General features: G+C 33.8%; 1 protein-coding gene across 1 annotated transcript; it reads left to right on the forward strand.

The window, feature by feature from the left end:
* Positions 1–3,078: 3,078 nt before the first annotated feature.
* LOC131854938 (facilitated trehalose transporter Tret1-2 homolog) lies at positions 3,079–5,766 on the forward strand. Its single transcript, XM_059206124.1, has 3 exons — positions 3,079–3,122; positions 3,847–3,985; positions 4,412–5,766. Exons 1-3 carry the CDS (start codon positions 3,090–3,092, stop codon positions 5,725–5,727), a joined length of 1,488 nt encoding a protein of 495 aa, XP_059062107.1. The 5' UTR covers positions 3,079–3,089; the 3' UTR covers positions 5,728–5,766.
* The last annotated feature ends 16,347 nt before the right edge of the window (positions 5,767–22,113 follow it).

Raw genomic sequence — 22,113 nt, forward strand, 5'->3', positions numbered from 1 at the left:
AATAAATTAAAGAGACGATTTTGAATCATTTACGCCATCTAGCGGATCTCATAAAATTTGATTTGAGTTGCAAAATAAATAAAACAATGCAATCTTTATTACATGTATATAACGATGAAGATAGACATTTTCACGGCCCATATTCCCCAGGGCTTAGAGGAAGTAATAAAGGAAACTACGACGGGAACGGAACCGCTCTGGTAAATATTTGCAGACACTATTTTCAGTTGGGGACTCAACTTAATAGGATGTTGCGAATGCTCTTATTTGGGGATCGGAAATAATTTATGAAGTGCTCTAACTAGTGTTTTGATTACGTGCTTTTTACGGTCGATGAGTGAATTAGTTTTCATAAACCACATTACTAATGAATTCTGAAAATAATAAAGTTATTATGAATTTGGATAAACAATGTTTTAAACTACTTTCACGGTTGATTACGACAGCACACATCATAATATGTGCGTATGTTATACATTATTGTGCAATTTCTAACGGAATTGTACGACGGGGATTTTTACTTTTAAGTTTAAATGAAATTTTTATATATAATTACTTTTACAAATATTTCTTAATATATTTCTATAAAATTAACGTACGAAATTATATACTTAAATAGATGTAATTGCCTTTTAAAATGAATTTTAAAACACTAGTTGTGTCCACGGTTTCACTCGCATAAAATTTATAGAATAATATTCTGATGTATAAGCTATATTACTGTGAAGTTCGGTAGTTTTTCCGTGAAAGAGTAACAAACATCCATCCATCCAAACTCACAAAATTTCGCGTTTATAATATTAATAAGGTTTAAGATTACAGCAATATCAGTTGAATTTACAACAATGTTTGTACTCTATATTTGGATTTATAGTTTACTACCTGACCGCGCAAATGTTGTTTTCCCAAGTAAAAAAAAATATGGTTGGTGATAGAAGGATGAAAATTTTGGGTAGTATGCAGTATATTTTTTAATGCCACATTATAAAAAAAAATGTTAAGGGCAGATAATCCACTTAGGGGTATAAATTTTTATACCCCTTCTGAGAATCATCACCTATCTAAATAGATAGGTGATGATTCTCACCGAATTGATGATGATGATGATTCTCACCGACCTATCTATTTATATAGGTGATGAATCATCACCTATCTAAATAGATAGGTGATAATGAGTGATGGTGAGAATCATCACCTAACTAAATAGATAGGTAATGATTCTCAGACCTACTGAATATGCATATAAAATTTAATAAAAATGGGCCAAGCCGTTTCGGAGGAGTATGGTAACTAACATTGTGACACGAGAATTTTATATATAAGATTATGATGTTACCACTACATATGTATATTTAGGGACAAGTCCCCTAGGGACAAACAATCGCTTCCACTTCGTGTCCAGAATTAAACACTGTCATGAGTCTGCAGAATTTCACGGGGAAACACCTTAAGTGGATAACATTATTGAAAATTTATGAAAGCCTAGTAACAATTGCTGTTACACAATAGATAAACGGCTGACTGAAGCTGTAATTATAGTAGACAATGATAGGATTAAGCATCTGAATTGTTTTCTGTTTATTCATGGAGGATTGCTTTGAGTATTAATGTAATTTGAGGTAACATTAAATTTATTTTCCTGAAACTATTGGGCGCAGAATATTCGAATTTCGACCATAATTAATTTCAATTAAATTTGAATATTGTTAAGGTTCTACTGTCAAAGATTATACTTTTATGTATATGTGTGTCAAATGTGTAGTGTGTAATGTTTCTTTTATTAATTTCATATATTTGTATGTACAATTAATAAAAATATTGGGATTCTACACTCCTTCTTTATATAAACTATATGTGTTCGAAATTTTATACTTCTCCGTCAGCGTAAATTTTCTAAAAAAGGCATCCCTTATAAAGTTTTTGCTCTACGTATTAATATAATAATGATTTTATATATGCAATATGAGAATACTTAAAGGTCAAATCAAAATACCTACTTATTTATATATCTTTGTTACAGCCACTATGATAAGCCAAATCTACCGTCAATTAAGAATGTAATTTATACACAGATCTAACAAAAACTATATAAATTGGATTGTGCCTTATTATTTGGCTGATTAATACTTAAAAAAAGTTAATGTAATAACCATAAGCATATGCCATTGCCATGATTTTTTATAAACATTATTTTATTAAAGAATAAAATGGCGGTAGTGGTCATTATTGTAAGAAATTTGATAGGGGGCGCCACTGTATTATGCTCCAGAATCAGTAACGCCATCTTTCCACTACTATTTTGAAACATGTAGTGGAGCAATCAATAATAGAAATAACAAACATACGGAATGGAACCCTCGTAAGGTGAACAAGTATCCACTAAGAAGGAATCCCTGTTAACTATACGTATTAGTATTGAATTAATATTATTACTAAAAATTTTATCTTCAATCATAACCTAAGAATATACACCGCAAGAACCATTTACAAGCTAAACGGATAATCCAGCCATTAATGCACTCAAGTCATTTGTAAATAAACTGGCTATTAAAAAAGGAATTCAGTTGTGTTTCTTGCTTGTTCTTCTCAATTGAATCTGTGTACTATACTGGACGGTAGGGAAAAATATTAATAAAAGAACTTACGATTATAAGCAGCTGGAATGTTCTACATGAATAAATATTTTTTTTATTTTGATTTGATTCATTCATTTTGTATCAACCATATTAGAGGGACTTTATAACCCAATACATGTTAGTATTTTTAATCGTTACACATGTTTAATAAATGATTTTATAATTTCTTCCTATTTTATGCTAGATATTGGGTAAATAAAGTTATACAAGTAAATAATTGACGTATAGTTACATACAACATATTCAATCCAATGAGAATTGACGTATATTTGTTCAGCTGCGAAAATGATATCTTCTTGCATTGTTAGATGAGAACGGTCTTATGAATGGATGATACAACATATTATTAACATTACAGTGTTCAAAATGTGAATAACAATAATGTTACAATTATATTTTTAATTTAAGTGTAAAATTCTATTAAAATATTTAGCAATATCGCTAATAATAATAATGGATATGTTAAAATCTCCGTTGCAGAATCAGGTACTGTAAAATCTTATCTTACTAATAGATAAATGCGGAAGTTTGTGAGTATCAATGGATACATGAATGGATAAATTTTTTAATAGCGGTATTAATTTATATGGTAAGACAGCGTTTTCCGGGTCAGCTAGTCTTATTAACATTATAAACGTAAAAGTTTGTGAGTTTGGATGGATAAATGGATAGATAGATGTTTGTTCCTCTTTCACGCAAAAACTACTGAACGGATTTTGATGTACATACAGTAATATAGTTTTTAGAGGCTATAAATTACATGCGAGTGAAACCGCAGGCATAGCTAGTATTATAATGTTATTAAAATATAAACTAATATTAGAAATTCCTGATCTACATATATTATATGTTAAAAAGGACTGCAATTAAAAAAAAACAATACAGCCATTATTACTCGTTGATGATTTGACTAATGGTGAAAAAAAATTCCAAATTAACTTAAGTAGTTTTGAATTTACACAATACTAATTTATGCAAAAAATATCTCACGTATTTGTAATGTTAGTAGAGATATGTAAATTAATATAAGCTATATTATAAGTACGAGGTGAAAAAGAGAATCAATTTGCATTCAATATGTTCTTTGTCCAACTCTGTTAAACTCTTGTCTCATATTCTCTATTGTTGGTATAACATCAGAGAATATGAATCTTCTATTCTAAACTTGATCTATTTCCATTGCTTAATTTTCAATCTATTTGATTTTCAGATATTTGTCATATGTGGCGTCCTGAGTACTATTGTCAGCTGTGGCTTGGGTCTTGGATATCTATCAATTTTTCTAGAACAAAATGGTAACGACAATATCCAGACTTTTCGCATAAACAACACGTTAGATGGCTATATTGGTAATATATATTATATTTACTATAATACTTTCATAAATAGTAACAGGATATGTAGTTGACTAAGATAATATCAAACGTAAAGATACATATATTATAAATAGAAAGCGATTAAGTAAAAAGAAATATATAAATTTTCAGTCTATGGTTGAAGGAAAGGCTTACTTAGTTGATAATGGAAATATATAAACTAATAGAAGTAATATAGATAATGAGATATCTGTATATACAAGTAACGTCACAGTATCTAAATGATTTTTAGATACAGTAAACAAAATAAAAGTAATAACAAAGAGCCAGAAATTTTCAAACAACTCCCAGAATTTAATATAAAACATTTTAATATTATTTACTTAATAAAGAGCAAGTTACAATATAATAAGACGCGACAGTCATAAACCTTGTAAGTGATGTAAATTTAATTTTCAGAAACCGCTGGTGAAATAGCATTTCTGCCATCAATTGTGGTTATACCTTTCCTAATGCAGAAGAAAGGAAGAAGGCTAGCTAATTTAGCAACGACAATCCCTCTATTAATTAGTTGGCTCATAAGTTTCAACGCTAACAACTTTATTAGCATTCTGTGTGTTCATGTACTGCATAATATATCTATAGGAGGAGCAGTAACCATAAGCAATATAATAATTTCTGAATTCTGTGATCCAAAATATCGCGGTACATTCTTGATGTTAGAAACTGGTATGATATCACTTGGAGTATTATTAAGTCATGTTTCTGGCATATTTTTAAATGGAATGCTGGTTTCTACTTTAGGTATGGTAACTGCATTAATAAGTATATTTATTACATACTTTTGGCCTGAAAGTCCGTACTGGTTAATTAGTCAAGGGCATATTATAAAAGGCACTGAAGTTTTTAGGTTATTGAGAGGCACTGATGTTGACTCTATGGATGAATTGGAAATTTTACTACTAACGCAAAAAAGAAAATTGCAATTGAAAGCTCTAAGGCCTATAAGATCATTAAATTTAAGTGAACAAATTACAAATTACCTTAAATCTTTATTAAAAGTCGAATTTCTGAAACCACTCTCTATAATGCTATTGTTATTTAGTTTTATTGGATTTGGAGGTGAAAATATTATATCGAATTATAGACTTACTGATGTATTTAAACTAACAAGTGGTAAATATGTTGGAACTATAATTTTAGATGTGTTAACATTAGTTTGTTCACTAACAGCTTGTGTATTAGTCCAAATAGTTAAAAGAAAGACTCTTTTCTTATTTACAGGTTCTTTTTCTATAATATTTCTAGCATTGACATCTATTCTTTTCTTTTTGCAATCGTTTGAGATATTTTCAAAAGACTATCTCTGGATTGTACTATCTTTAGTAACTGGTTTTGTTATGTTTATGTCTTTAGGAACAACAGCCTTACCTTTTTCATTGTTAGGTGAAATATTTCCTATGTCTTACAAAGGAGTAGGTAGTTCTTTAACGTGTGCATATTTGTGGGCATTTGGTAATAGCATTTTGAAATCAGCACCTATTTTAACTAAATCAATAGGAATTCATGGCGTGATGTTACTATCGGTTCTAATGATGATTATAATATTAATATTAATAAATAAGTTAATGCCAGAAACGAATACAAAAACTTTGTTGGAAATTCATCAGTTGATGAAATTAAATAAAGACGGGAACTATCAAGTTACTGGTCTTATAAAAGAGCAAGAGGAAAACGAGGACTTTGATAGGCTTCGGTTATTTATAGAAGTATGATAACTTTGCAAATTATATATTGTGATAATATTGACAGAATGTGACGGAATAAATTGAAGCAGATTTTGAAACTAACTCTTTATGTTCTCAAAATTCTATATTTACATTACTTTAAACATATATAATGTTTACACATATATAAACAATTCCCTATTATATTACATCACATACTATAAAACATTGTTATAGTATTTTATTAAATAATATTTTCAGATTATGATTATTCTTTTTGCAATCTATATCTTTATCGTTATTCCTATATGATATATATACAATACAATATTGAATGATTTTGAAATTTTTACTTCATTTATATTTTGCTAAATTGTACATATTTTGTTATAAATTGACATTTAAGAGTCCCATTGTACATACCAAAATATCCTTATTCATAAACGGATACACTAATCGAGTTGTAAGTTCTGATTGCGAAAGTTGTAAATTTAAACAAGTTAGCAGAGGTTTTGCTCTCAGTCCCTAACTTTATAGATTAAATCATAAATCTTTGTTGAACTTTGGAAATTGAACGGCGGGTATACTTTTGTTTTATCGTTACGTTTGTCACCTGTCAACCCGTTTCAAGCTGTAATCCAGGTGTCAAAGGATACATTATGTAGACCAGAGCTGTACAAAGTGAGGCCCGCAGTTCATACTCCACCCGCACTTACATTTGTGTTGTCAGCGTCATAATCCTAATTTACCACATTGTCAAAACTTTCTTTTTATTATTTCAATGAAATTATTTCATCAAAGCCATCACAAATAATGAATGAACGTTTTGTTTACAGGATTAAAAGTGTTTTTCTTTGTTATTTAGAAATTCTGAAACTATCTTTCCTTCGTCTTCTTCGTCCTTCGTCCTTCAGTTCCTTTCCTAATCCTTGTTTCTTTCCCTTACCCACCACCGTCCATTCTAATAGAATAGCTGCATAACAAAATCATCACCATTTCCTGGCGTTACAGATGTTCGTAGGCAAAAGGAATCACTAATTGGTCATAAAAACGACTATTTATTTGTTAACATTATACATGTGTTTATTTCTGCGGCCCTTCAATCTATTTTGTGGTTTGAAATAGCCCGACATTTTATGTGATTTAGACAGCCCTGGTGTAGACAATGTAATCTAACATTTACTCTAAAACAAACTCTGTGACGGAGGTCCGTGGGTGGTTATTCAATTAACTATTCTTAGAATATTAAATAATCTAGTTGAGTGTTGTTGTTACTATGTAATATATACAGTATATAGTAATAAGACATGTTTTCATTCATATACTGTAATTAGAATTTATCGGAGACAATAATAGTAATAACCTAGAGCAATTTACACAGCGCCATCTAGTTCTAAGCTGAGCAGAGCTTGTGACAACTGAAACATAAGCTTAAATACCTTTTTTATAAATACATAATATATATAGAAAACACATGGACCAATACAAACTAACATACTCATGAATATAAATGTCATCATGCGAAAATCGAACCCGCGAATATAGGAGGTAAGTGTACTAAACCGCTTGACCAACATACCCGCCATTTCATGCAAATGTAGATATGTTTTAATTTAATACACAAATATGGGAGCAGGACATTGTCGACTACCGAAGGACCAGGAGTAACTGTGAGGGTAACGCAGTTGGAATCGAGTCATAACGCGAGTTTCAAGATGTTTGTGGCCCGAGTTCTCACCAACATGCTGCCCACCTTCATGAAGGAGGACTACTGGCCGAAGGGTGTGTTCTATCAGCGCTACCGTGGCAGATTACCATCATCAGTGCCGTGATCACACATACAATTTATATTTCATTTGTATTAATTATATTATTCATAAGTATGTTAGTCTGTAAGGTATTTATATGGGCCATTGGTAGACTGAATAAAATAAATAAATAAAAATAAAAATATCAGAATATGTAATCTAAAAGAATCGATTGTAACGAGATTGTTAGTAATGTGGACTGATCCCATCGCTAGCAATGTACCATATCGGGTTGACCTCCATCGGGTTCCACCTGGAAACCATCGTGATAAGTTCCGAGTGAACCAGAATGTGCTAACTGACCTGACATCATGTTCATCTTATCCTCCACTGGTGCCATGCCAGCGTATACCGTATCATCCATAAAAAAAAGAATCCATTAAACTGTCAAAGCTATAAATTACGATACTGGAGAATAAATTCAAAATACATTACACTGCAAATTGTGTTCCCTATAGCATTTCATATTGAGATAAATATAATTAATTTCAAAACAGATAGGTCTGCTGACGAAGGATTGGCTAATTGCAAATTAGCTTTGACAATAATACGTAGAGCGTGAAATCATTATCACTATAATCACATACGAGGTAGTCAGTGGTATTGTTAAGGTCGTTATAAATGTAATAAAAACATGCTTACATATATTTGGATTCAACACGTCGTGCGAATTTGGATTCAACATGCCGTTAAATCCAAATATGTTTGAATTAATTTGTTTTTATGTGAATAGATTTCACCAGATACTCAGTTAAAATATGAACAGATTCAATTTTATTCGAAACATTTTATTAGCCAGAAAATATCATTCAGAATAATATTTCATCTTTTTGACGTTAGTTGAACAAACTGTTGACACCTACCAGAAACCTTCCAGAAGATTTTTTTAAATGCAATGAAAAGCGCAACAAAATCTATTGCTTGACTTATATTAAGTAAACTGCAATACTTATACTATTTCGAGATAGAAGAAATGGCTTTCTTTGCTCGCTGCTGACTTCCAGATTAATGGATTTATCTAATGTAATATAATGTAAATTATACTCTATTATTTAGTCTCTCGTCTGGGTCGTTGTGCGTGTAGAGCTGTGAGTACTAAAGTAGCCAGCCAAGCTCCTCCCAAAAGCGTAGAAGCTGGTGTCTTCATAGCCTTCACGGAGCGACCTCATGAATTTGTAACCTCATCGAGCATTTGTGAACTTTGTGTGCTACTTGGTGGAGCGTGAGCTTCGAAGTATTCTCGACTAAAAATATTTTCCCACTTAGCCTTTCATGTAGATCCTTGAGCATGTAAAGCTAGCCCCACTAAATGAGCTAGACAAGTTCCTCTTAGAAGCACAGAAGCCTTTAGGTGTCTTTACAGGCTTTACAGAGCGACCTTACTCTTCCTAAGGTTTGCGAACGATTTACGGCCACTCCTACGTACTCCAAGATAATGTAAGTGGCTGTTTCTTCGATTTCAAAGCAGCCCTGATAAAGAAGATTGACCGGATTGATTGACTGATCCGAAATAAGTACAATTTCCGATGAACGTACTTAAATAAGTCACGTTCAGCGTGAGCCGGAGATGTATTAGGAGTTGTAACAACTTCACCAGGCAAAGGGTCGTAGGGTTAGTATTGTAATATTGTATGTTTACTTCGTAATGCTCGGTTTGTTTTGGGTCTGTGGCGAGTGAATAATGACTTGATAGTTGCGGTTCCAGTAGCAACTTGTTGAGAACTAGTTTTATATATATACATATAATAGTTCCGATTAGTTAGCTAGTTCTATCTGGTAAGTTGTTGAAAATCATAAATTGTTTTAATGGTTTTTGTAAATTTTATATAAAACTAGTAGACCCTGCCACGCGTTGCTGTGGCTAAGGTTCTTGAACAAAATAATACTGTAAATTGAGATGTAAGCTATCTATGGGATACAGTTACCTAGATACATCAAAATAATTGCATTTAATAAAGCCTAGTAAGACAAATTCAATATTGTCTACTAAGCACTGCTGTGTCTAAACTGTGTCACCCCACCTTACATTTTCCTGTTGTTATTTAGTATATAAGAGCATTAGTTCTATGTACATATTGTCAGTCTATTATCATCTGTAATATACATCATCTCGACCAACAACATAGTATCATACACCCGCAACACTATCCTATCTTTCAAGTTGGATCAAATTGCACAAATTGTGCAAATTAAATGTGCAATCGGTTCAGTTGTTTAGGAGTCCATCGCGGACAAACAACGTAACGCGTAATTTTTATATATAACTAGCTGTCCAGGCAAACGTTGTTTTATCTTAAAATAAAAAAAAATTTAAGGGGTGGACTACCCCTAACATTTAGGGGGATGAAAAATAGATGTTGGCCGATTCTCAGACCTACTCAATACGCTTACAAAATTTCATGAGAATCGGTTATGCCGTTTCGGAGGAGTATGGGAACGAAAACTGTGACACGAGAATTTTATATATAAGAAGATAGAGTGTAACCAAAAGAGTACATAATAGAAGATGAAATAATAGCCACAGTTGTTTAGCAGTTTAGCGCACCGCCTTATTTAGATGAAAAACAAATGTTACAAACATTTTTAATATATATATAAGTTGTTTAGTACCCCATAACACAAGCTCTGCTTAACTTGGCATTGTATAAATCGTCCTGGGATAGTAGTTCATGGATGATTTTTGACGCAGACTGTCAAATGTTTTACACATATCTCATTTTAATTATTGCCCCGTTATTATTTCGAGTATTGTCTATACTACAATATATGTACTATAAAAAACTCGACCTCATTTTTCCGGCCCGGTTACAGTTCGTTGGAACTCCTTATATAAACTGCGACCTCTTTTCTGACACGGGACCTAATGAATTATTTAATTTTCGAACGGAGCGCCGCCATTTTTAATTTGCGAAAGAGCATTAATTGGTTGGCATTTGTTTTTTGCGCAGAAATAGAATTAACTGGCGACTAGAGAAAGTAAAGATTATAAAACATTGAAAAAGATTGCAAACAAGTAATATTAAAAACAAACAATAATCTGTTCTCAATTTCACAACAGACTTTATTACATGATAAAACAAAGCTGTCGCTGTCGCTGTCGCTGTCGCTGTCGCTGTCCCTATATATGCTTAAATCTTTAAAACTACACAACGGACTTTGAAGCGTTTATTTTTATAATATTTTATTATTATTATATTTATAGTTTATTTTTATTATATTTTATATTTTATTATTAGCGTTTATGTTTATAGATAGAGTGATTCAAGAGGAAGGTTTATATGTATAATACATGTACAACCGGGCGAAGCCGAGTAGCTAGTTAACAATAAACAAAAAAGTATATACATAGAGTGTGTGGATTTCAAATACTTCACACCATGTGTGTGGGGGAAAAGTGTTACTAATATCAATTTATGACCCCATTACTAGCAATGTACCATGTCATGTTGACCTCCACGCGGTTCCCCCTGGAAACCATCATGATAATCTCCACTGGTGCCCCGCCAGCGAAAACGGTTAGCACAGGCAGGTGCACTTTCCATTATCAGCTACTAAAAAAAATACATGGTGCGTATGTGAAAGGTTTATTCTTATTGATTTAATATATTCTTTAGCATAATTTAAAAAAAAAATTGCATTCTGCATTCTTTCTCTATATAAACTGTGAGTGTGCGAAATATCGTACATTTGCGTACACGCAATTTTCGTAAAAAAGGAGTATACAGTTTTTATATAGATATATCTATCTTTCTATAAAAAATACCTAAAATAAAAATTTGCATATATCGTCTTTGAAATCATACAAAAGGGAAACCTATTTTCGTACTATAATTAAGTGTAATCCTGTAAAATTCATCGCTATTTACATGTAAACTGATACTGCTGTCGGCCATCGAGAATTGATTGTTGCAAGAGCCCTTTTCAGATAGACAATCAATCTTATAGAGCCACTTTATATCTTGAGAACCTTGCTAGTATAAAGATTAAACAAACCATCTCAGCTTACTATGGTCGCAGTTTCGAATCTCGCACAAAACAATCTGTTGGACCAGCAATTAAATGACCTTTATGGTCTAGCAATTTAGCATACGACCTTACTGCCGTAGTTTACGGGTTTGATTTTTCGCAAGAAGTTATGTAGACATTTGTATTCTTGAGTGTTTGTTTGTATTCTTGACTGATATGGATTCTATATATATTATACATATATTCTATCTTATATATAAAATTCTCGTGTCACAGTTTTCATTCCCATACTCCTCCGAAACGGCTTGATCGATGCTCATGAAATTTTGTCAGCGTATTGAGTAGGTCTGAGAATCGACCAACATCTATTTTTAATCCCTAAATGTTAGGAGTAGTCCACCCCTAATTTTTTTTTATTTTAAGGCAAAATAACGTTTGCTGGGACACCTAGTATATATTATAAATAAATTGCATTTAAGTAATTCTATAAGTAGCCTAGTTGTCTAGTACCTATAACACAAGCTCTGCTTACCTTGGGACTAGATGGAGCTATGTGTATGTTCCAGAGTTATTAATACCACTGATAATATAATATTACATATGAATACTATTATTTGTTATTCATCATTACATAGTATAAAACAAAGTCGCTATTGCTGTCTGTCCGTCTCTATGTATGCCTTAATCTTTAAAACTACGCAACAGATTTTGAAGCCGTTTTTAATAGATAGAGTGATTCAAGAGGAAGGTTTATATGTATAATACATGTACATCCGAGTGAAGCCAGGGCGAGTAAGTAGTATTATAAAAATTTTTGCTAGGCAATAGTGTTATCTATTTCTGTATTTACAAATGAAAAGCATATAATTATTTATACATAAATAATTTAGTATGTGTGGCACAAGCTTTCCTTACAGTCTAAATGCAGGCTTTACAAATTGTAGTACTGCCTGAAATAAGTTATATAATTTATTCTCACAATTGGACCAAAGAAGCGAAGTAGCAATTTTCATCTAATTTGAATAAACGTACTGTACTAATAAAATAATTATCCAAGCATAAAATGACGATAATTTGCTCTTTCGCATGTAGAAATATTCTTTATTCAAATAAGCATAATTACATTAAAACATGCTTTTGGTCTATTTTTAGGTGTTATTTTGCGATCCACTTCAGATCTAGAGATCCAGAAGTCCATTTCATTAGTTAATGGATTTGTATTATTTTAAATTCTACTACTAGCATGAGTGAGACCACGAATATTCAGTGCGGAAACATGATCACCTCTACTGGAAGCGTTACGACCTACTCTATTGGTGATCAAATTCAGAGCGTTTTTTTTTTGCATTGATAATGGAATGGTGCACCCGCCTGCGCTAACGGTTTACGCTGGCGGGGCACCAGTGGAGGATGATAAAATAAGCGTGAGGTCTGGTCAGTTAGCCCATCGTGACAAATTCACCAAGAATTTTTCACGATGGTTTCCAGGGGGAACCGCGTGGAGGTCAATTACTAGTAATGGGTTCATTAGTCCACATTACTAACAATCCTATTTCCCCCCAATTGCGAGCGTTATCGAGTCTACAATCGTATTGCGATACGAATTTCTCCTCTGAACGTGGCATCATCAGTCATTGTATAGAGTTCAGATTTAGCTTGAAAGTCTAGTGTTGTCCTTTGTCTGCTCGATGACCAAACACGTGTCACGATTTGCAATACCGAACAATCAACATCATCCATGGAATGCTAAGAAGTTCGTCTCTCTACCATCAAGTAAATGTACGACATTTCAGTTGTCATGCCAAGGGCTATCCTTCTTGGGTTTATATCACAAGAGTGACTAAAGGCCTCTAGAACTCCAACATCCAACAATATATCCACAACTGGGTCAGCGTAGGAGACAAGTTCACTAAGAAAGATGCTACAGATATAGGAAATCTATCTCCTGGATACTTCATACTCCGGAACATTCATATTTCTATTTCTATTTTTGTGGCCACATCTGGCCTTTACAGCTTTACCGGACGATAGGGCGCGAGTGCAGATGGCACTTCAAACCTCCTGAAGGACTTATGGAGCTATGGAGCTCCTGAAGGACTTATGGCTGAAGGCCAACCCCAGCCTGACGGATATGCCTTCAGTCTGAGAGCACCGCTGGTGGTTCGAACCAGCCTCAGGCCGTTGTAATTTCGATCCCCGTTTAAAATGGACAGGGGATCGATCGGAGGGGAGAAGAATTACTACGACATTTCAGTGGTATAAAAAAATACTATAGCTAACACCGTAGTTTGGGGGGAAGGCCATTGTTAGTAATGTGGACTGATGATCCCATTGCTAGCAATGTACCATGTCAGGTTGACCTCCACGCGGTTCTCCCTGGAAACCATCGTGATAAATTTCTGCTGATTTAGTCACGATAGGCTGACCTGACCTCATACTCATCTTATCATCCTCCACTGGTGCTCCGCCAGCGTAAACCGTTAGCGCAGGCGGGTGCACCATTCCATTATCATCCATAAAAAAAAACACCATAGCTACGTTCCACACTTAAATTTAATTATGCAAAGCTGTACGGTCGACGATTTTAATTTGGAAAATGTAAATTGACGACCGACTGTGTTGCCAGGGGGATATTAATATTGAAAAATGTGGAAATTACGTTACGTCACGTCTGGTTGAAACGCAAAATTATTTAGGCGTCTGGAATTTTTCCTGCCACACCAAACATGTGTGGGAATTTTATTCGACTGTAGTTTCATATACATACATAGCTATATTATATGCGCATTCTTTATGTACGAGAATACTATTAATATTGACGGCCTCGGTGGTCTAGCGGTTTAGTACACAACTTTACTACCGATGGTCGCGGGTTCGATTCCTCGCACGGTGCAAACATTTGTATTCATGAGTATGATTGTTTGTATCTGTCTGGGTGTTTTCTATATATATTTTGTATATATTTACTAAAAAAAAGTAAGTATTTATATCAGTTGTCTAGTATCCATAAAACAAGTTCTGCTTACCGTGGGACAAGATGGCGCTGTGTTAAAGGTTATTTATTTATTATATAGAAGTAAAGTGTATTTATTTAGATGTTCGGAGTAATTACTAATCCGATTTTGAAAATTCATTTAATGCTGGATAGTCCAATTATCGAGAAAGATTATTGGTTATCATAACATTTTCTTGACACTCTTAATTTGACTATTAATAATTATTTGTTCTCAGTTTGTCTCTCTAAACTAATTTTTATTTGATTTGAATATCACTTGTTTTGTTTGCTGTAAAAAGTTACAAAGATCGGTCTAAAATAAAAATGAATTTTCGTGAAATATTAGAGCACGCCTAGAGCTCAGCATTAGGTTTCAATATTTTAAAATTCTCCAAGTAAAATGTACAGCTGTAAACGTAATCATAAATTTCAGACCTCCCATTTTCTACGTCTATATTCCCGTACAGGGGTCCCTCAGGAGAGCGTATGATGTGAGTATAACTTTCATGAGGCCATAATTGGTTTATTATCACGTCAAAATCTCGTTTCATAACTAAATTAACTGACATTTTATGACACGTTATACCATTAGGGCGGTTATGGGAAAATTTAATGAAGCATCCTCCGTATGAACTTGACTTGTGTGAAATTGTTTGTATGTACAGCCAAATCTCATAGTCTAAAACAAGAAGATCAGGTATATCTAAATTTATTATATCATCAGCGAATAGAGATTCCAGGAATAAAATATATTTCATTTTTTCTTGGAATCGCTTAAATGGAATCTTTTTTTTTTATTTTAGTTTTATTTTGGGATTTTTTATTATAAAAGTAACCTTTTTTTTTTTTCGAGGGGAAAGGTTTCTGTACCTAAACGTCCGCCTTTATGAAGGGAAGCGGACGAATACTGTGGGACTAGACGAATCCGACCCACCGAAACCCCTCGGTGTTCCTCCAAAAACCACGAAAGACACCTTCGTGCGGGTTGGCATTTGCATTCTACCGCACTCCGGCCGCGGGTCTCCAGTGAAGGAGCCGCCGAAGTTGGGCGCGGGGACCACTCCACGGATCACTCACCTCCTGGGAACTTCGGATGATTATAAAAGTAACCTAGCCTAACCTAAGCGCTTCAGTCACGCATAGATGTATATGTATTATACATATAAACTTTCCTCTTGAATCACTCTATGAATTGTTAAAGACTAAAATCCGTTGTCTTATTTAAAAAATCTAAATTATTAATCGTCAAATGAAGAAATAAGTTTTGATGTTTAACAATTTTAATTCCGTTAGGAGTTAGAATCTTAACCTTAGGTACCAAACTATAGCAGTGTAAAGTAACTTGGAGCATCTTTTGTAACAATTTTGAATATTCAACTTTTGTTTAAAAGGATAAAATTTTAAATTTAGAATATAAAAAAGAATTTATCTGGAAAAAAGATAACCTTATCCTGATCATTAGGTTCTCTAGTCTCCCAGGGCTCGTACAAAAAACAACATAGTACATTGAAACCTTGAAACTGTCTCAATAAAGAAGTTTGTACGACGTTGGCAATGAATAAAAGAACAACTCGGGAGATATTTCGTTTTCTTTACGGTGATCTCTTATGTTGGGAGAGTGCCGTAGCACAATACTACTCTTAGATCGAGGCGGTTGCGGGATCAAATCTGGCAGTCAAAAAACTCTTTGTCAATTTATACTTCTGACTAAGACTTCAGCAATGGATTTCCCAATAAACATATTTTTTTCCTACACAATATATTCCTCGCACGGTACAAATGTTTGTATTCTCATGAACCCATTTTCACCATGCGAGGAATAGAACCCGCGACCATCAGAAATAAAGCAACGTGCTAAACTGAACGAAAGTACGCTTCCCTTGTTATATAGGATCCATATAATATGAAATCTGGACATTGTAAGTATTGCTGTTGTGCTGTAAGTATTACTAATTAAGCAACTTAATTTACTTTTTAAGTAACTGTAATAGCAAACTGAGTGCTTGATGGTGAATAGCGCAGATAGATGGTAACTGACGCCTATATACATAAACACCATCACATCTTATAACATGACGCCCATGTTACCACTGGTGCAATACCATTCCGCAGGGCTAAGATGTTATACAATGTATGGAACTCAGTAATTTCACTACCTGATTCCGCCCCTCCGATCGATCCCTCGTCCAATTCAAACGGACATCGAAATTACGACGGCCTGAGCCGAGGTTTGAAACCCTAGAGGTACCCTTAGACTAAAGTCGTATCCGTCAGGCGGTATTTGGCCTTCATCCGCTCCATACTTCGCACTCGCCCTCTATCGTCCGGTGATTTTGTAAAGGCCAGCTGCGGCCAACAACATTAGAGTAGTGTGAAAAAAATCCTTTAACACAGCATACAATGTAAGCTGCTTGACGGGTGAAATAATAGTTATGATAGTTCGTGTCTACCTTAATCGGAACTTATACTATCATCCTCCACTATCAGGGATAGCAATCGTTAAAGTTACCAATCATTATGAATTGTAAGAGGAGGGAACAACGAAAACAAATCCTCGCAACGGTGAGGTCGCTCCGTGAAGCCTGTGAAGACACCAGGAGTCTTCTGCGGTTTTGGGAGGAGCTTGGCTGGCTACTTTAGTAGTCTGGCTCTGCACGCACAACGGCCCGAATGTGAGGCTAATTGCGGAGACTGGAGTCCAACATACATTTACATTTACATTTACAAGAGGAGGGAACTGGTACCTAAAATACAAGTTTCTACTTAGTTTAGGTGCCAGGGAACAATTTAAATTGTAAATATTGGATGCAAAATAAATTAATATTATTATCCTTTTTTTCTCTTTCTTTCTCTTCTTTTATACATTTAAAAGAAGGCAATACTCGCCTACACGGGCCTTAGCCAAGTGTGGGAGAGGTTATGCTGGGTAAAGATTTTGTTGAGGAGGTTAAGAATTTTCGGGTTATGCGACACCATTCATGTATCTCATTATCTATACATATTATTCTGATGTATATTTTCTTTGTCTATTTTGTTTATTTAATAATAAGTTATTAATGTATTTAAATAATATTTTCTTGTATGGTAACAAAAATACAAGACAAAGCGCGGCGCTAGGCTTACCCTGTGGCATATTAAATATTATAGGAAACCAAATATAGGCATGTGAATTCTTTCTTCTATAATAAAATAGACAGTTTATTCTGCCTCTAATAGTCTCATCTGGAATTATACTCATAAGGTATATTTATCTTGTATGGCCACACACAGCAATTGTACATAAGCGAGCGAGTTTAACAAAAGAGTCACGGCTTTGAACTTCATCGGCCCATCAAATGCAGACACTTGACTGCGCCTATTGTTGTGTTATGATATTCAGACGCTTTTGTATTCTACTTTCAATAAAACGCGGAACGGAACAATGAGGGAACAACGTGGCAGTTTAAAATACTCCCAACAATATATTTATGGTTGAAACTTCAGTATTTTAAAATGACTTGTCAACGAGCACGTAACACTACTGGTGTTATAGTCCATTGGCTCTGGTCTGACCGTATTCTTGATTGACACAATCGTAGTATAAAAAAACTGACTCTTTAAAATATGAGATAGAATCAGACAAATTACTATTACTATTACAGATAAAGAGAAATGTCTATGGTTATTCATATATCTAACTAGCTTTTGCCCGCGGCTTCGCTCGCGTTAATTTATACCCTTAATGGTGCAATTTATCAAAATCCTTTCTTAGGGGTTGCTTACGTCATAGTAGCTTTATGCATGCAAAGTCTCAGCCCGATCGGTTTAAAAAATTTACAAAGTTTCATACAAACTATCATCCCCTGTTTTATCCCCTTGGGGGTAGATTTAATTAAAATTCTTTCTTAGCGGATGCCTACGTCATAACATCTACCTGCATGCCATATTTCAGACCGATCCGTACAGTGGTTTGGGCTGTGCATTGATAGATTACTATGTCAGTCACCTTTGAGTTATATATATTTAGATTAGACATCAGAATAATATGTATAGATATACATACTATTCTGATGTATTTTTTCTTTAATTAATAATAAGTTATTAATGTATTTAAATAATATTTTCTTGTATGGTAACAAAAATACAAGACAAAGCGCGGCGCTAGGCTCACACTGTGGCATATTAAATATTATTGGAAACCAAATGTAGACATGTGAATTCTTTCTTCTATAATAAAATAGACAGTTTATTCTGCCTCTAATAGTCTCATCTGGAATTATACTCATAAGGTATATTTATCTTGTATGGCCACACAAAGCGATTGTACATAAGCGAGGGAGTTTAACAAAAGAGTCACGGCTTTGAACTTCATCGGCCCATCAAATGCAGACACTTGACTGCGCCTATTGTTGTGTTATGATATTCAGACGCTTTTGTATTCTACTTTCAATAAAACGCGGAACTGAACAATGAGGGAACAATGTGGCAGTTTAAAATACTCCCAACATTTATCATTTATTTATTAGAGTTTAAAATATAAAAATTTTAAAATTACCATTTATTTTCCTTGTGCGAAATGCTTCCTTTGCAGCTAACGATTGGAACTCTCTGTCACAGTCAATTCTTTCCTGCCTCTTAGAACATTTGTTTTTTCAAGTCAAGAGTGAATAGGCAGTTATGTTAACAACTTAGATTGCATCAGGTGATGATCATTAATCATTGGTAGCAGTTACGGAGTCTAACGTCAAATGTACAAAATGTTAATGATATTAAACTCCAACTCATATAGTATACGTATATATATGCGGAATTGTAGAATGTGGGTGCTACAGATATATTATTATACTAGCTGACCCTAGCGACTTGGTCTGCATCACACTTACTTGACATTTATCATTATATAGGGCCTAATTTTGAAATTATAGCATATGTGATTATAGATATATATAGAATAATAATAATAATACTTTATTTGCCAAATGTAGGTAAACAATAAGGTGTTATAAATATGTTGTTGAGATCCGTACATTAACCTCGTAAGAGGTGTGCAAAATTTCAAATTGTAGGTACAATTAATGTTTAAGGAAATAAAATTACTGTACTACATCATCATACCGATAGTCATTAATCAATTGTCTTTACGTCAATGTATCAGTCAGGAAATCACCAACCGTGTAGTAATATTCTGATGTATTGGCCATATAACTGTAAAGTTTAATTAAAATCCGTTCAGTAGTTTTTGCGTGAAAGAGTAACAAACATCCAACCATACTCACAAACTTTCGTGTTTTTAAGATTAATAAGATACTACGGTGTTAGGCTTCACTTAGGGTCGTTTCGTATAAAATATACGCCATCATGCAGGATATAAAGTCACGAATATTTCCAAACCTCTCACAGCTCAGTTGTTCGAATATGAACTCAAATAACTTGAAGTTATCACATATTTTTCAAAATTCCTGTATTAGATAGGTAGGAATGTAATGAAATTCCAATGCATCATACTCTTGAACGGATCACCTTGAAATTATATTTATATAATAATACTCGCTAAGATTTTTGTACGGACCACTCTACTGTTGTTGGCCGCAGCTGGCCTTTACAGCTTCACCGGACGATAGGGGGCGAGTGCAGATGGCACTCCAAACCCGCGGAAGGACTTATGGAGCGGCTGAAGGCCAACTCCCGCCTGTCCGATACGACTTCAGTTTGAGGGCACCGCTAGGGGTTCGAACCTCGGCTCAGGCCGTCGTAATATCAATCCCCGTTTGAATTGGACGGGGTATCGATCGGAGGGGCGGTCGCTAAGAGAGTTAAATAGCACGCAAGTTTCTTGCTAGTTCTTCTTGTGATGAGTCTATTTAAATGAGTGGTAGATTAAAAAAATATTACTAAAATAAAATGTATTTCTATTCTTGTAAATTTTCTATGTCTATACAGAATAAGACATCATAATCTGGAATTGCAACGCATATATATCAGTCAGATAATATTGTATATATATATTCAATATTGTCTGATTGTACATTAAGAAAGGTGTTACATATGAATGTGGATGGTTATAAGGGCAGAGGAAGGCCGAAAAAGAGATGGATGGACTGTGAAAGATGATATGGTAAGAAAGGAAGTAAATAACGCGATGACTGCGAACAGGGATGGATGGAAGCGAAAAACATATTACGACGACCACAAATAAACGGGATAAGGAAGAAGCAGATGATGATGATGATTGTCTGATTGTACAAAATACGTGTGCAATGTGGTTTCTACGTCGATTATCGCACATTCTACTTGTTACTATGAATTTATTTAAAATACATATATTACATTTATTCCAAAGAACAACACGCAACTTTCTTACTGGTTCTTCTTGTGATAAGTCTGCGTTCCGAATGAGTGGTAGAATCATAAAAATATAGCTCTTCAAAACTGCTTATGTTAAGCTTATTTGAATAAAGATTATTTCTATTTATTAGAAACGTAATTTCCGTGCTGTTTTTTTAACTGTATATATCTCTGATTTGTTTGTAATTATGCCATATCTCTTTAATGGGTATCATATCATGAGTTCATCTATCTTTCTATCTAAATCATGTATACTTCATGTGTGGTTGCTATTTAACATCAGATGAAACGTCAGCATATTTACTATTCCAATCATATAGAAAAACAATAATACATGTACAAAATAAATAAGAATGCATAGAAATTATGAAAGCATCATATTCGCGGTCTGTAACTCGAATACCGTACATTATATCGATACCAGCATCAATATTCCAACATCATCGATACTACGTGACTCGATTTAAAATGATATATAAACAAGAAATCTCAGGCAGAATCCGTTTACCCGATTTTCAGTAAGATTAAGCTGTTTAATACTATATACTTATGGAAGTCATGGATTTGGAAAAGGTTTGCTGAAACTTGAAATGTATATCTAGCTGTTACTTTAGTATATACTAGCTGTTCCCGCGACTTAGTCCGCGTGGAATTTAAATTTATTTTTCTAAAATAAAATAATTTTTCTGAAATTAAAGTAGCCTAAGTTACTCCTTATTATATCAGCTACCTGCCAAAAGAAGTCCTGTCAAAATCGGTAAACCAATTTCAGAGATTAGCCGGAATAAACAGACAGACAAAAAATGTTACTTTGGTGTATGTACCGTATTTATATTCATATACATGTTGTACAGACACTCCAATTTTATTTATATGTACAGATAACAACAGAATCTTTCACCAATAAATATAAATAATATTTATTCAAATAAACTTAATAAAAGCACTTTTTAATAGTCATATTTTTAATATGACTATTTTATCACTCATTCGGAACGCAGACTCGTCACAAGAAGAATGAGTTGTTCAGATATTAATGTTGTTGTTGTTGTTGTGATCACTCATGACATACCAGTGGGTGTTTGCTACAAACAGAATTATTCAAGAGGAAGGTTTATATGTATAATTGTAAAATTAAACGAACTTACCTTAAGTGAAGTTCTATGGAAATTATACGAGATGCTTGATGATTGGTTATTTTTTTAAATGGAAACATTGTTGTTTCTCTAAATAACACGAAGACACAATGCGAAGATTGTCGAAACTACAAGTGTTTATATATGGAGTGTCTCGGACTAAGCATCTCGTATAATTCATGTACACCCGTGCGAAGCCAGGGTG

Source organism: Achroia grisella, unplaced genomic scaffold (genome assembly GCF_030625045.1).
Source record: "Achroia grisella isolate CSIRO2021 unplaced genomic scaffold, CSIRO_AGI_Agris_v1 utg1248, whole genome shotgun sequence".
In the NCBI taxonomy this organism is placed as follows: Eukaryota; Metazoa; Arthropoda; class Insecta; order Lepidoptera; family Pyralidae; genus Achroia; species Achroia grisella.

Excerpts from the sequence above, each read along its gene's own strand:
- LOC131854938 (XM_059206124.1), top strand. The coding sequence starts at position 3,090 with ATGGATATGTTAAAATCTCCGTTGCAGAATCAG. Across the intron at positions 3,123-3,846 it reads AATCTCCGTTGCAGAATCAG|ATATTTGTCATATGTGGCGT; the intron begins GTACTGTAAAAT and ends TTTGATTTTCAG. Across the intron at positions 3,986-4,411 it reads CACGTTAGATGGCTATATTG|AAACCGCTGGTGAAATAGCA; the intron begins GTAATATATATT and ends TTTAATTTTCAG.